The 12452-nt window shown below is 42.1% G+C and overlaps 1 protein-coding gene across 2 annotated transcripts in view; it reads right to left on the bottom strand.

The window, feature by feature from the left end:
• JAK1 (Janus kinase 1) overlaps positions 1-12452 on the bottom strand; it is a 211019-nt gene that overhangs the window by 42280 nt on the left and 156287 nt on the right. For both annotated transcript variants that reach the window (XM_032494480.1, XM_032494479.1), the window contains 3 exons: positions 6165-6246; positions 3595-3793; positions 21-144 (listed from right to left, as the gene is read on the bottom strand). In XM_032494480.1, the coding sequence (XP_032350371.1) occupies positions 21-144; positions 3595-3793; positions 6165-6170 (329 nt within the window). In that variant the 5' untranslated portion in view covers positions 6171-6246. The remainder of the gene's footprint in view (positions 1-20; positions 145-3594; positions 3794-6164; positions 6247-12452) is intronic.

A 12452-nucleotide genomic window follows, 5' to 3' on the forward strand; every position in this document is an offset into this window, starting at 1 on the left:
AGCCAGGCAGGTATGCATACCTCATCCGGTAGTGGAGCCGGAGCGACGTCTTGTCGTCGATGGTGATGGTGTGATTTGGAGCATACCAGAGCTTGGTGTTCTCATCATACAGGGCAAAGAGGTTATGACACAGAGGAGAGATACCTGGGGAAGAGTAAAGAACACATCAGAAAATTAAAGATAGATACATCTGGCCATCTGTTTCCAAAGTATGACATATGCAAAGACCAGGAATTCGCTCATCCAAAAAAAAAAAAAAAATCCAGGTCATATTTGTGTCCTCTTAGGGCCAAATATGACTTCCAAGCATGTTCAATCAGGCAGTTTTTAATCAAATAACAAAGAATCCTGGCTCCCCAGGAATATGTACTATAGCTCCTGGCAAACTGGGTTAAAACCATTAAAAAAAAAAGTCTAATGATATTTCTCATTACAGTATTTATGAGAGTCTTATCAAATCGTGCTTCAAAGAGAAAAAGGCCATCTGAGAGGTTCCCAAATCCCACCTGACATGCACAGTCACAGTCAGAAACATTCTTAGAGTTTGAGAAATCCCCAATCTGTCTCCCACAGAAAATGTTTGAACAACTCTTAACATATTGATTAGGCATTAAACATCCAAAAATGTTCCCAGTAGTAGCACACGAAATGCGTGTTAGAGTAAGTAACCAAAGTGATTTTTATCAGTGATTAAAATCTATTACCATTAATAATATACCTCTTAAGTACTCTGTATAGTTACCAAAAATATTTTCTATTAGTAGCCAACAAGAACATACACGTTTAGGAACGTGGTCCAACAGTGCTCCCTTACCTCCCCACCACATTAACTGCCTCCTTTGCTACAACAATGTTGGAAAAGACAAGGAAGAGGATGAAGCCAGTGACAACAAACTCACTTTTGAGCCCACGACCAAAGTGACACAGACCTGCAATCTGAAAGTATAGGGTGAGGTAGGAGAATGATTGCAAATAATCAATTACTGATCTTTTCATGTGTGGCTAGGCCTCAAATTAAGACACAAGGAACTTAAATGACGAGAGAACATGAGGTAACTGGCACCTGTCTCCCAACTCAGACATCTGAAGTGAGACTGACACTGACTGGGACCCCGCTGGCCCTGCCCCGCGAGGCAGTGACTCTCTCCAAGGCACAGAGTTAAGATGCTACAGGCGCCTTGGCATCTCCATGTCTCTGTGAATGCCTCAATTCTTGCTTGAGATATGAGGGAATCGCCCCTTCAGAGGTTACACTCCACCATGTAACAGAGAAGATGGAGCTAAAGGTCAAAGAGCAGGTTTCCCTTGGGAACAATGGCAAATAGCTTTTGGATCCAATATTATTAGGACTGTGGTTCAGGTGTACACTAGTAGGTTTTCATTCATAAGTTGGCCTCTGTGGACTGGTCTGGACACCTAGCCTTTCTTTCTACACATCCATATTTGAATGTACACTGACACGTACATATTTGGAGCATAATTTATTTGCAACCATGGATGTGTCTGTAATTCTACCACAGGTCTCCGATTCTAACAATATTACTACTTAAAAATAGGAAGATCAGCGATATCATTTACATAAAAGTACTGAATAACAACAATACTGAGGGCTTAGTGTCAGGCATCAGGCTAATACACTTCACATCTACAACCTTTTAATTCTCCTAACACCTAATAAGCTAAGTATTATTTTTAACATTTTACAGATGAAGAAATTCCTGAGATTTAGTCTGATTAGGTTACTCAGTTAGCAAAACACAGGGCTAGGATTCAAACCAAGACAGAGCTACTGACGGGGTAAAATAATGAGCGCGAAAGAACAAAAATGCACCGGACGTTGGTGAAAAACGAGGAAGAACACGGTGCTGCCCCCCCAGACTTCACTTACTGTAGTAATAATGAGAGCTCTCAGAATCTGTAGCATTCTGTGTTCATGCATTTTTAAAATTAACTAATTTTTGCAACACTCTTCCCAGCTGGTTACAGGATACACTACTCATTCTCTACAGACTGGGCACAGAAACTGGTGCCCCAAATTGACCCTGAGCCCAGAGTCACAGGAGATACGGTGACTGTGTCTGTCTTCAGATTCACAGGCTCTCCCCTCTCACCTCCTTAAGCAATTCCTCAACCTCTCATTAACTGGAGCCCAACAATTCTGCACAAACAATCCTTGTTGACAAACTGAGGTCTATACCTGCCATGCTAATGGCAAGAAGCCTGGCTAAGAGAATAAACACTATAAGCCAGCTTCTCAAGGGAAAGGGAAAAAAAAAAAAAGCCTTAAAAGAAATACTTGGGAAACACCAATTCACATCTAGTTGTTTTGGTAATGACAGATAGTTTTCATACTGCTGTCCAAAGCTGGTTCCTTACACACTCTGCTATCTACAGTCAAAGTAACTTCAAAGTATTAATGCATTTTCCCCTAATAATCTATAATGTAGTCAATTTTGTCTAGTGCTATGTTTAGTGATTAACGGTCTGCTACACTCTTCCCTACAGCACCAGCTTCTCTCCTTTTATTGGAACTCTAGTATTTAAAGCATTTTAAGCAGAAAGACATATATCAGGAAGAAAATGGATTTTCTACATAAGCTGCATTACAAACAAGGTAAGTGATTCTTGAAGTAACCAAACTCTCCCCAGAGTTGAGGTCTAAGATGAAATAAGTGAAGCATGGATCAGACTGTCTGCCATCACAGCCAGTTACTTCATCATAAAATGATTAATTTTTTTTTAAAAAAAAGCTCTATTGAGATGTAATTTACATACCATAAAATCCACTAATTTTAAGGGTATAATTCAATGAATTTTAGTATATTTACAGAGTTGTACAACCAGCACCACGATCTAAGTGTTTTAGATCTTTAAGGTTCTATGAATTAATTTTACTTGGCATTTAAAAGCTGGTAGGTAAAAACCGCCAGTGACCCCAAGTTTAAAGGATAATGAAAGGGGTTTATTTTGTTATTCAGTTTGGCTTCCCACCTTCCGAGGGCAACAGGCTAACTTTAGTAGGACAAGTCTCACTTTATTAAAAAAAAAAAAAAAAAAAAAAAAGATTGTGTTGTTCACAGCGTCACCGTCCTTCCTCTTCACAACTTGGCAATCTGACCAAGCCACAAAGTGACACGTAACTTCTCACTTCAATTCAGCATCACCGCTGAGGGTGCAGGGGGCAGAGCCAGGGCAAGAGGGAGGCAGGTCATGGTGGCAAACTTCTCAGAAGTTTGGAACAATGACCGAGATGTTGAGGGATGCCACTTACTGAGCTTGTGGCTTTGTGCCAGGCGCTGTGCTCAGTGCAATATTATTCCAGCTTCACAGATGTAGGGGAGACTGAAAAAACTGAGCCTCCATAGAAAGCAAGCATCATTCCCTGATACCCTGCAGCTCATTAGTGACACAGCCGGGATAAGCCACTTTGCAATGAAGAAAGTGAAAAATGACACTCTCAAAATTAAAATCACTGGCCTAGGGTCAGATGCAAGTCAGTGGCAGAGGCAGGGCAGAACCACTGACTTCCAGAGCCCACACTTCTTCCCACTCAGCGGAGCTGCCAGAGGCAGGCACACGGGGACGTGTACTCACAGCACTCCTGCGCCGCCCTGATGCACAGCTCCTCTGCCGTGTACTCTCCGCTGCCCAGCCGGAGGGGCTCCCTGTCCGGGAGATAGAAGAGCACCTCCACCCCGGGCGCAGGGGCCTCCAGATTCACCTCGGTCTTCTTGGAGCTCCTCATTTTAGCACAGAAAGCCATGGCATTGCAGTCCTCTTTTATGTTTAGATACTGTAGCAGAAGGAAAATAAGACAAGGTGGTCATTCTACATGCTGAAAGTTCAAGTGGTGAAAGAGTGTTTTGAAAGCAAGCAAGCAGTATTGGATAAGTACCTCCCCCTGCGCCTTCCCTCCATGAAATACAAATGCATCAGAGCTTACAGCAGGTGAAACCGTGGAAAATAATCAATTATGTGCTCTGATTAATTAACTACAGTCAGACCATAGTCTCAAAAATCAGAGTAATTTTAGAAATGGCCTAAATTTAGTTCTTCTATTTGCGCACAAGTCGTAGTTGACAACGTGCCTCATTCTGAAACCACTTATGTTAACGTTATTAATACTCCTGGCTACCTCCACTGGAATTGTTTAACTTCTGAATAGACCTATTGGCACAAATCACATTGTCTTTTAATTTTCTATCTCCCACTGAAGGGCAAGCTCAGCATGGGCATTAAGCACTCATGACCTACCTTCACGTCCCCACAGCCTAGCCCAGGGCTGGCTCTGCAACACTGCCCACAGAATGACCACCAATTCATGTCCAGAAGCCACATGGAAGGGGTAATGAAAATTAATGAGTGGAGCCAGGTCCCTTCATCCACAGGCAGCCGGGACAATGGGCAGCGCCTCGTGGCACCAGAATGAGAGCAGGAAGCCTTACTTCAAAAAGATCAGAACCCACCAGTGAAAAGCTTGTAAATAAGCTACTCACATGAGTGCCCACAAAAGGGAGGGCAACTAGGATCACAGAGCCAACCTCAGCAAGGCCAGAGAGTGGGGGGAGCTTGGGAAAGCCCTACATGTTCTTTCTTCCCCTCACTCCAACACCAATGGCCTCAAACTACTTTCCCCAAGCCCGGGTTCCTACTGCCTGCCAGGCCAACCTTCACTTATCCCCCTAACGTCCCCATAGCATATCACATCCTCCAAAGGCTCCCCATTAATCTACAGACCAATCCCAACCTCCTCCGCTGTGCGGCCAGCTTGCCTCACTTGCCTCATCTCATCTGGTACCACTCCCAGCTTCTTACTTCACACTGAAACCCACAAAGCTGCCATCGTCTTGTTACCCAACCCCCAGGCCAATGCTGTTTTTCTCATTTTCCTGCTTTTGCTCATGCTTGATTCCTCTGCCAGGAGTGCCTTCCCACTTCATCCCTTTCGTGGAAAACTTCAATTTTCATTAGAACTCTGCTTGGACATTACTTCCTCCAGGAAGCCTCCTCTGAACCCCATATCACCCCCCGAGTTAGATGCCCTCTCTCAAACTCACCACAACGCACTAACCACACTGAATCATGACCATCTTATTCACGTATGTCTCTCACTCCCTTGTGCTGTGAGTTCCTTGAGGACAAGGGCTGTGCCGTTCATCTTTGTATCACCAGTACCTAGCACAGAGCTTGCAGAATGACCCAAGACAAGTCATAGGGGGTGGACGGCAGTCACAGTTCTTTCCACCAAGTTCAAGTGCTTGGTCTATTAGCCGCTCTGGTGAAGTGAAATACTTACCAGAAAGACACGAACCACATATGCCTCAATGCTACAAACTGAGGGGCATGTGATTTTACTTGTTTAATCTCCAAAATAAATCTGAAAATTGGAGTTTCCCAGAGACCAGGCTGAAAGACTAGCTCATAACTTACCTTGAGGTTCAGATCAACTGTCAAACAAGAAAGTTTTAAAACCCAACACTGAGCCTCCAACTCTGCCCCACAATGAAAAATAGGGATGAAAAACAAAGTAGCTAAAGTCAGCTTCATAATGTAAGAAAAACCTTTGTGCTTGAGCATCTACACAGACGTGGCAGGGGAAGAATTCAAAGATGGTGTTACACATTTTCACCCTAAAAAAAAAAATCAGGCAACTATATATAACTGTATGTGTACAGGATGTGTCACCATTTGAAACAGAAAACAAAAATATAATGTCCAACAGGAGAGGATTTACTAAACAGAAAGAGGAATATCAACAGAGGAATACTATGCAGCTGTTCAGGGGACATAAAGCTACTGGAACCGACACAGCAATGTATATGACATACTGCAAGGGGGGGAAAAGCATAATATGGATATTATGATCCTTTTGATTATGTGTATGTACAATCTGGAAAATCAGGCGTTAAATTGTTAACAGTGGTACATACCTAGGAGGGGTTACAGGGAACTTTGACTTTGTACTTCCTATACTTTTGTACTAGAGTTTGTTTTTTTTTTAAACAAGCACACTCAACATTCAGAATGGACAAAAATTAAAAGAACAATATTGAAAAATAAAGGATACAGTATAGGTAGTCCTACAAGTTTAAGATTAGTCTCATTATTCTTTATAAAAGCTATTTTCCTTTTTGTCTTTCTTCTAAATACACAAATGTACATACTTGCATTTATTCGGCTGTCCAATGTCCCCCAAAAGCAGACTGGATTTTCTTCTCTACTTTCCAACGCCTGTTCAGAGATGAGCTAAAGACAAAAAGATACATAAATAAATCAGCTGCAGAGGTAATTGCATCAGAAAATAAGAGGACACTTTCATTAAGGAAGCAGCTCAAACCATAAGTGGGCAGGAAAAAGCATTTAGGAGGAAGAAGGAAAAAAAGAAAAACAAACACTGATGAGGACACTGAGCGAACAGAGAGGCATCTTAGGGTGTAAAAATCAAAGAAGATACTATTTTCATTGCTTCAAGAAAGGAAGCCACGGACATTTGCTTCCTGGCATAGGGTGTCCTGTCCACTGGAAGTGAGGACTGTGTGCCTTTTCCATCAACAAACTCTCTCTCCTGAGGCTGTGAACAATAGTTTAGGACTCCAAAGATGTGCACTTTTATTTCCCATTTCCTTTAGAATTACCCTCCTCCAAAACCAGCCTACCCTAGACGTCATTTTAATGGCAAAGCAGCAGATGGTATGCGAAAGGAAGAGAGCCTGGGGACAAATCTGACCAATATGCTTTCAGTTCACCAACAGATTTAGAGCCATTTTTACTTGAAAACTTAAGGCAGCAATAAAGGCCCTTCCAACTCCAACCTCACCTCAAAATCTAATTCATACTAAACAAAAATACCAGCTTGGTTCTGCAGAATTAAAAGTGCCTGGTCCCATTCTCACCACCAGCCAATACCACTATCACACACACACACACAGCTCTGTGCTGTTTTAACAACTTTCCTTGGTGCTCCTCACAAATTCTGTCTTAAGAGTAGAATCAAACTATTTTTTGCAGATAAAGAACAACCATCCATAGTGATCTGTGAGTGGTTTCCAAGTGAACAGGTATTATTATCTCAGTTTTGTTGGTCATTCAACACATTTTATCAGAATCCAGCTTGAGAAAGAGCATAGTCCCATGCATCACATGGCAGAAGCGGAGAGGGGCCTGAGGAGAGGGAGACGGGTTACCTCTGTGGTTACAAGGCCAGCGTCCCCAAAAGGCTTCACAGTTGAAGTGGGAGGTGGCACAAATGAAAGCGGAAAAGGAACACAAAAATCAGTGGACTGGGAGTGTCATGACATCACTTTCTATGCCTCCTGCTAACTCTGGTGACTAACACTGGAGGGGGCTGGTTTGGGAAGGCTTTCTGCAGTGGGTAAGACTTAGGTAAAAGTAGTAATAGGAGGCCAGGCAGGGGATACAAGTATGAATTTTGATGTGACTTGGCTATTTTGTCATGGAAAATTTCAACAAAATTCAAAGAACAAATCATTGCACTTTCAGCTCTAAAAATTTAATGTAAGCAATTGTTTTAATTATGTAAATAAATACCCTGCCCTGCATCAAAACAGCAATCTGAAACTAGCTACATGCTAATACTTTGCTTCAGCTCAGAACAGGGGTTCAAGTCCCACATTCAGGAGACTCACTTAACAAGTATTTTTCAGCAGCTCATGCCAGAAGCTGAGCTATAACAGGAGGCCACAATGAAGAACAAGAGTAATATGGTCTGTACTCATGTGGAGCTTACAGTCCTTAGGACTAATAGAATCAAACAAACATGCACAGAAAGAAGTAACCATAAAGAACTTAAAATGCATGAAGGAAGAAAAGAGAGCACACAGTAAGAGGAATGTGATGCAGCATGGGACTCAAGAGGAAAGTAATATTGAGCTGAGATGTAACAGCTATCACAGGAGAACAAAGTCTGGATAAAGGATCAGCATGTGCAAAGGCCCTGCGGAGCAAAGGAGCTAGCCTGGTCTCTCCAGCTGCATAAATGGGGATATCCCTCCAGTGCCTTTTTACCCCTGGGTAAAGAACAGCACTTGCCCATTCACACTCACTAAGAGCAAGTCTGGGGCCTTGCTACCCCACGTTTCCCGCAGCACGCTGCCAAGGATGACCAAAAATCGACCAAATGGGCTCCACGTTTCAGAACGGTAAGAAGCTTGCCCCAGACAGCAAATGGACACAAACACAGAACCGTTTAGAGTAGGAAGAGACCTAAAATTCCACCTGCCTAGGCTCTTTAAGAAGGGCTACCACATAAATCTTTTTAAAACTCACAAAGCATTTTAACATGCACCGTCAGATCACGTGTTACTGAACACAGGCGTCATGGGGTTGCTCTGGGCCTCAGGCAAGTTTTGCGAATCAGACTAAAATCACTAGGATTCTATCAAAATCTGTAATCAAGAAGAGTCTGTTTTTTCCCTTATTCTTTCTCTTCTGCAAGCAACACTATATTGAAACCACATTGTACCTAATTTTCAAACTGACCTTCAGAATTACTGGACAGGATAATAAAACTACGGTATCAGTTTGTGACGCTTAGCCTAGAGGTTAAATTCTGAGAAGTCAAGATCAGCAACAGAATTTCTTGACAATAGGCATTTACTATAATGTTTTTATAGGCTGATTCAATAACAACAAAATCCCTGCTCTCAGAAAATTGACATTGTAATGATAAAAGTTTTCAAACACCCACAAAGCACTTAAAAGGCATGCTAGGCACCATTCTAAGCACTTAAACCCAAGACTGGTGATCCATTTTATATGAAATGATGACTCATTCAGGATGACAAGTGTTCTTGGGTTCCACAGTGTTTGTGCAACGGCTTCATTCAAATAACGTTTCCTTCTAAATAAACTGAATATGCTCTAGCTACTTATTTTTAGAACAAGTAGGAAAAGAGTAAGACCAACTTGTAGATACTTTGGATAGTTCTGAGAAATCAATTCAAGTTTTTGCTCAAGATAACAACAAGAAAATTTTTAATGTTAGAAAAACTGACCAGTAGGAATCACACTACCCTTTAAAAATAACATGATTTACTGGGTTCCAGTCTTAACTCAAATGAACACACAGAAGCTCAGAAAATGGGGAAAATAAAAGTAATCAAAAGCTTTTCGATGATAGTGAATTTTTTCACTCTACTCATAAATTTTCAAGGACTTGAAAGAAAATGCCTTTCTTTCAGTAATAAAGGATTATTTTAGTGGCTCAATATTGCAGATGCTACTTTACATTTTAAACAATCAGGGAAATTTTGTAGATTCTTGAATTTTTTAGTTTATAAAAATCTTATGCAAGAGGCATGTATATCTGATACTTTCTGAATGAGGGAAAAATAAGAGAAACAAAACACAATTTTGTGAGTTTAAACAGGACTAACTGCAAAAGATGGGACAGCACAACTATTTCCTAAGATGCAAAATTCCAGAAATCTATGTCCAAAGATACTGAAAGCCTCTTAAATTTTCAAGAACATCTTTTGAAACACGGGTACCTACATAAGGGAAGAACATAAATTTTAAATTTGAATAGTGATCTACTAAAGATAGACCATATTAATATTCACAAATATGATGATCAGAATACGACTGCTTTTGGCCAAAGGCCACTGCCAGATCTGCATGGTTATAAAAAAAAAATAGACTGGATGATGGTTAAAATCAATGACTAGAATCAAAATAAAATGCTTCGGGTATTTACTCAAGAAAACATTACATTTATGGATGTCTTAAAGGAAATAAAGTTTTTGCTTTCTAAAGGAGAAAATATAAACAAAGATGGTGATGAATTAAGGTATGAACCCAGACAAAATGAAAAGGAAAATATGTTATTTAGAAAATGTCCTGAAATCAATGCCTTAAGAAATTTTAAGACTGATGATCTTAAACCTTAAAACTACCTCAGCAGGCACCAGTCTAAGACTGGTGAGGAAGCTTCATGCAACAATATGTACCCCAAGAGGGCAGGGGCTTCTGTCGTCTCTGCTCAGTGCTTTACCATACTAGGTGATCAATAAACAGTTAAATGGTTATGAAAGATGAAGGTAACAGAGCAAGCGACATTGCCCAAAGGAAATATCACTGTAATCCAGGCTGTGGGTTTTACTGCCTCTATACATGACCAGCAAGTGGACCTTGAGCAAATCATTTTAATCTGAGCCCATCCATTAACCTGAGAGGAAACATCCTGCCCTAAGGATCAAAGAGATCTTTTGAAAAGTCTTCCTTAAGCTCCTACAATGCCTTTTTCAAATGAGGCTGTTGATGTAAAAGATGTTAGTGCTAAAGCAATGTAGGCTTTGTGGCAGAGGACTGAAGTGCGCTGTCAAATTACTTAGAACAAAGAATTTGGATTCTGAGCAGAAGCCTGGTCATAAATCAAAGTTCCGTTTCTTAAACTTCAGATGAAACAGGAGAGCAGTCAGGAGTGTGAGCTGGAGTTATCCTGACCTGGGTTTGAATCCTTCCTTCCGACCAACTAGCTACTGTAATCTTAGGCAAGTTACTTAATATTCCTAAACCTCAACATTCTCAGCCCCGGGGGGGTGGGGTGGGAGAAGGGGGCAAGGGGGCGGGGTGGATAAATATAGCATTTATCTCTTAAGAGTTGTTAAGAGTTAAATGAGTTAATGTATATCAAGTGCCTAACACTGAGCAGCAGGCAGTAAGCATTCCTAGTTTGGCCGTAAATTTCTGTTAAACTGATTACAGCTTGAAGGAATGCAGTTCCAGTCAAGGAGAGGAAATTCTAATATAAACGAGCATCTGCAACATCTCATGCATGGAGCTCAGGTTCGCACTTAATTTTCATAGAAGGGCAGGAGAGGTTTTAGGCCAGTGAGTGGGAGTGCCAGAATTCAAACACGTGACTCCTGATTTCAAGGACCTGGCTCTTTCCACAGGGTGATAAAAATGGCTTTAAAGTGCCCCCCATCATCAACAACACTGTCTTCTCTGGCTTCTTAGCATTCCATAGTCTATCATCCACCTGGGACGACTGATCTCTTTCCAGGCCCTTCCCTCTAGACATTGAAAGAACTGTCATCCAAAAATTCATTCAAGTGCCCCCCACCCTGCCTGCATTGCAGCCCACAACTTACGCTGTGTTCTGGCACCACTAGGGTAGGGGTGGAAGGTGTAGGAAGGAAGTTCTGGTGGTCCTGGCGCAGGCCCACCCTGGTGGGCACAGAAATCCCTTTAGGCCTAACACACACACCAGGGAAAGAAAGCATCTCTGCTTCCCTCTCAGTCCCATCGCCCGGGGCTTTGCACCCACCAGAGCCTTGGAAGTGACTGTGTCTGTTGTTCCCAGTGCCCCGGGCTTTGCCGAAACCCGGGTAACTGTTCTGATGAAGGCATCACAAGATGCTATGCAAAGCTGATGGATTCCAGCCAAAAAGATGACATAAATACAAAATCTGCTATTTTTTCCTGTCAGCATGTTAGAAATATGGCTTTTCTATATGCCACTCCTGCCACGTGGAATAACTCACTTCTAACTATAGCAGCAATTCCAGGAATACTCCAGAACCGTAAGTGCTGCTTCATTTACAATAAACTTCTAGGGGTGATCCAACAATCAATGCCAACGCGGAGGTCTGGGGCTCTGTGCACTGCTCCCAGCGAGCCTGCTCTCCCCGAGGGGCTGCTTCGGGTCAAAGTAAGTACAGTGTTTTGCTTAATTAAAGTCAGTAAGTGTTTACCTAGAAGCCACACTGCATCAGGATGCGTTGCTATCCCTTTCCCAACCTTTGCTTCTTTTCCACTAATACATCTATAACTTCATTAAAGAGCCCAAATATAGGGGTCGAAATAAGGTGGCGGAAGTGGATACTCCAACCATGGAAGGTGGAGAGAATGACCTGTCTTCATCTTTCGTGCTTTCCAATCATTCATTACTAAAATACTTGCTAAGCACTTGTGCCATCACAATAAAACCTTGCATTTATATGGTGTTTTGTAGCTTTAAAAAAGGGCTTTCACATCTGTAACCACATTCAAGTCTCTCACCCGCCCTTCACAGATGAGAAGATTCAGCTTCAGACATTCCCACGCTCAGGTGGCCAGTAAGTGGCAAGACTGGGCTCAGACACATTTCTTAGCATCCAGCTTCAATGCCCTTTCAATGCACCACACCTCCTTGGGCAAGGCGTGGGGCTCTGGGTGAACCTAAAGAGGTACCACGCTTGAAATCTGAGCCTGCCACAATCTTACAGCCTACTAACAGCTGGCAAGATACACATTTACGCAGGAACCTCAGGAAAGCGAACGTGGAGGAGCTGCTGCAAGACAGGCATCAGGAACCACAGGAGTCAAGAAAGGACTATGAAGTGATCAGGGAGAGTGGACTCGATGCCCAGCCTCAAGAAATAGAGAAGACTGAAAACAAAAGGAAGGGTGCAGCTGTTCTGGAAATGGGTGGGAGGAAGGAAAATCAC

This window comes from Camelus ferus, chromosome 13, assembly GCF_009834535.1.
Source record: "Camelus ferus isolate YT-003-E chromosome 13, BCGSAC_Cfer_1.0, whole genome shotgun sequence".
Taxonomy (NCBI): Eukaryota; Metazoa; Chordata; class Mammalia; order Artiodactyla; family Camelidae; genus Camelus; species Camelus ferus.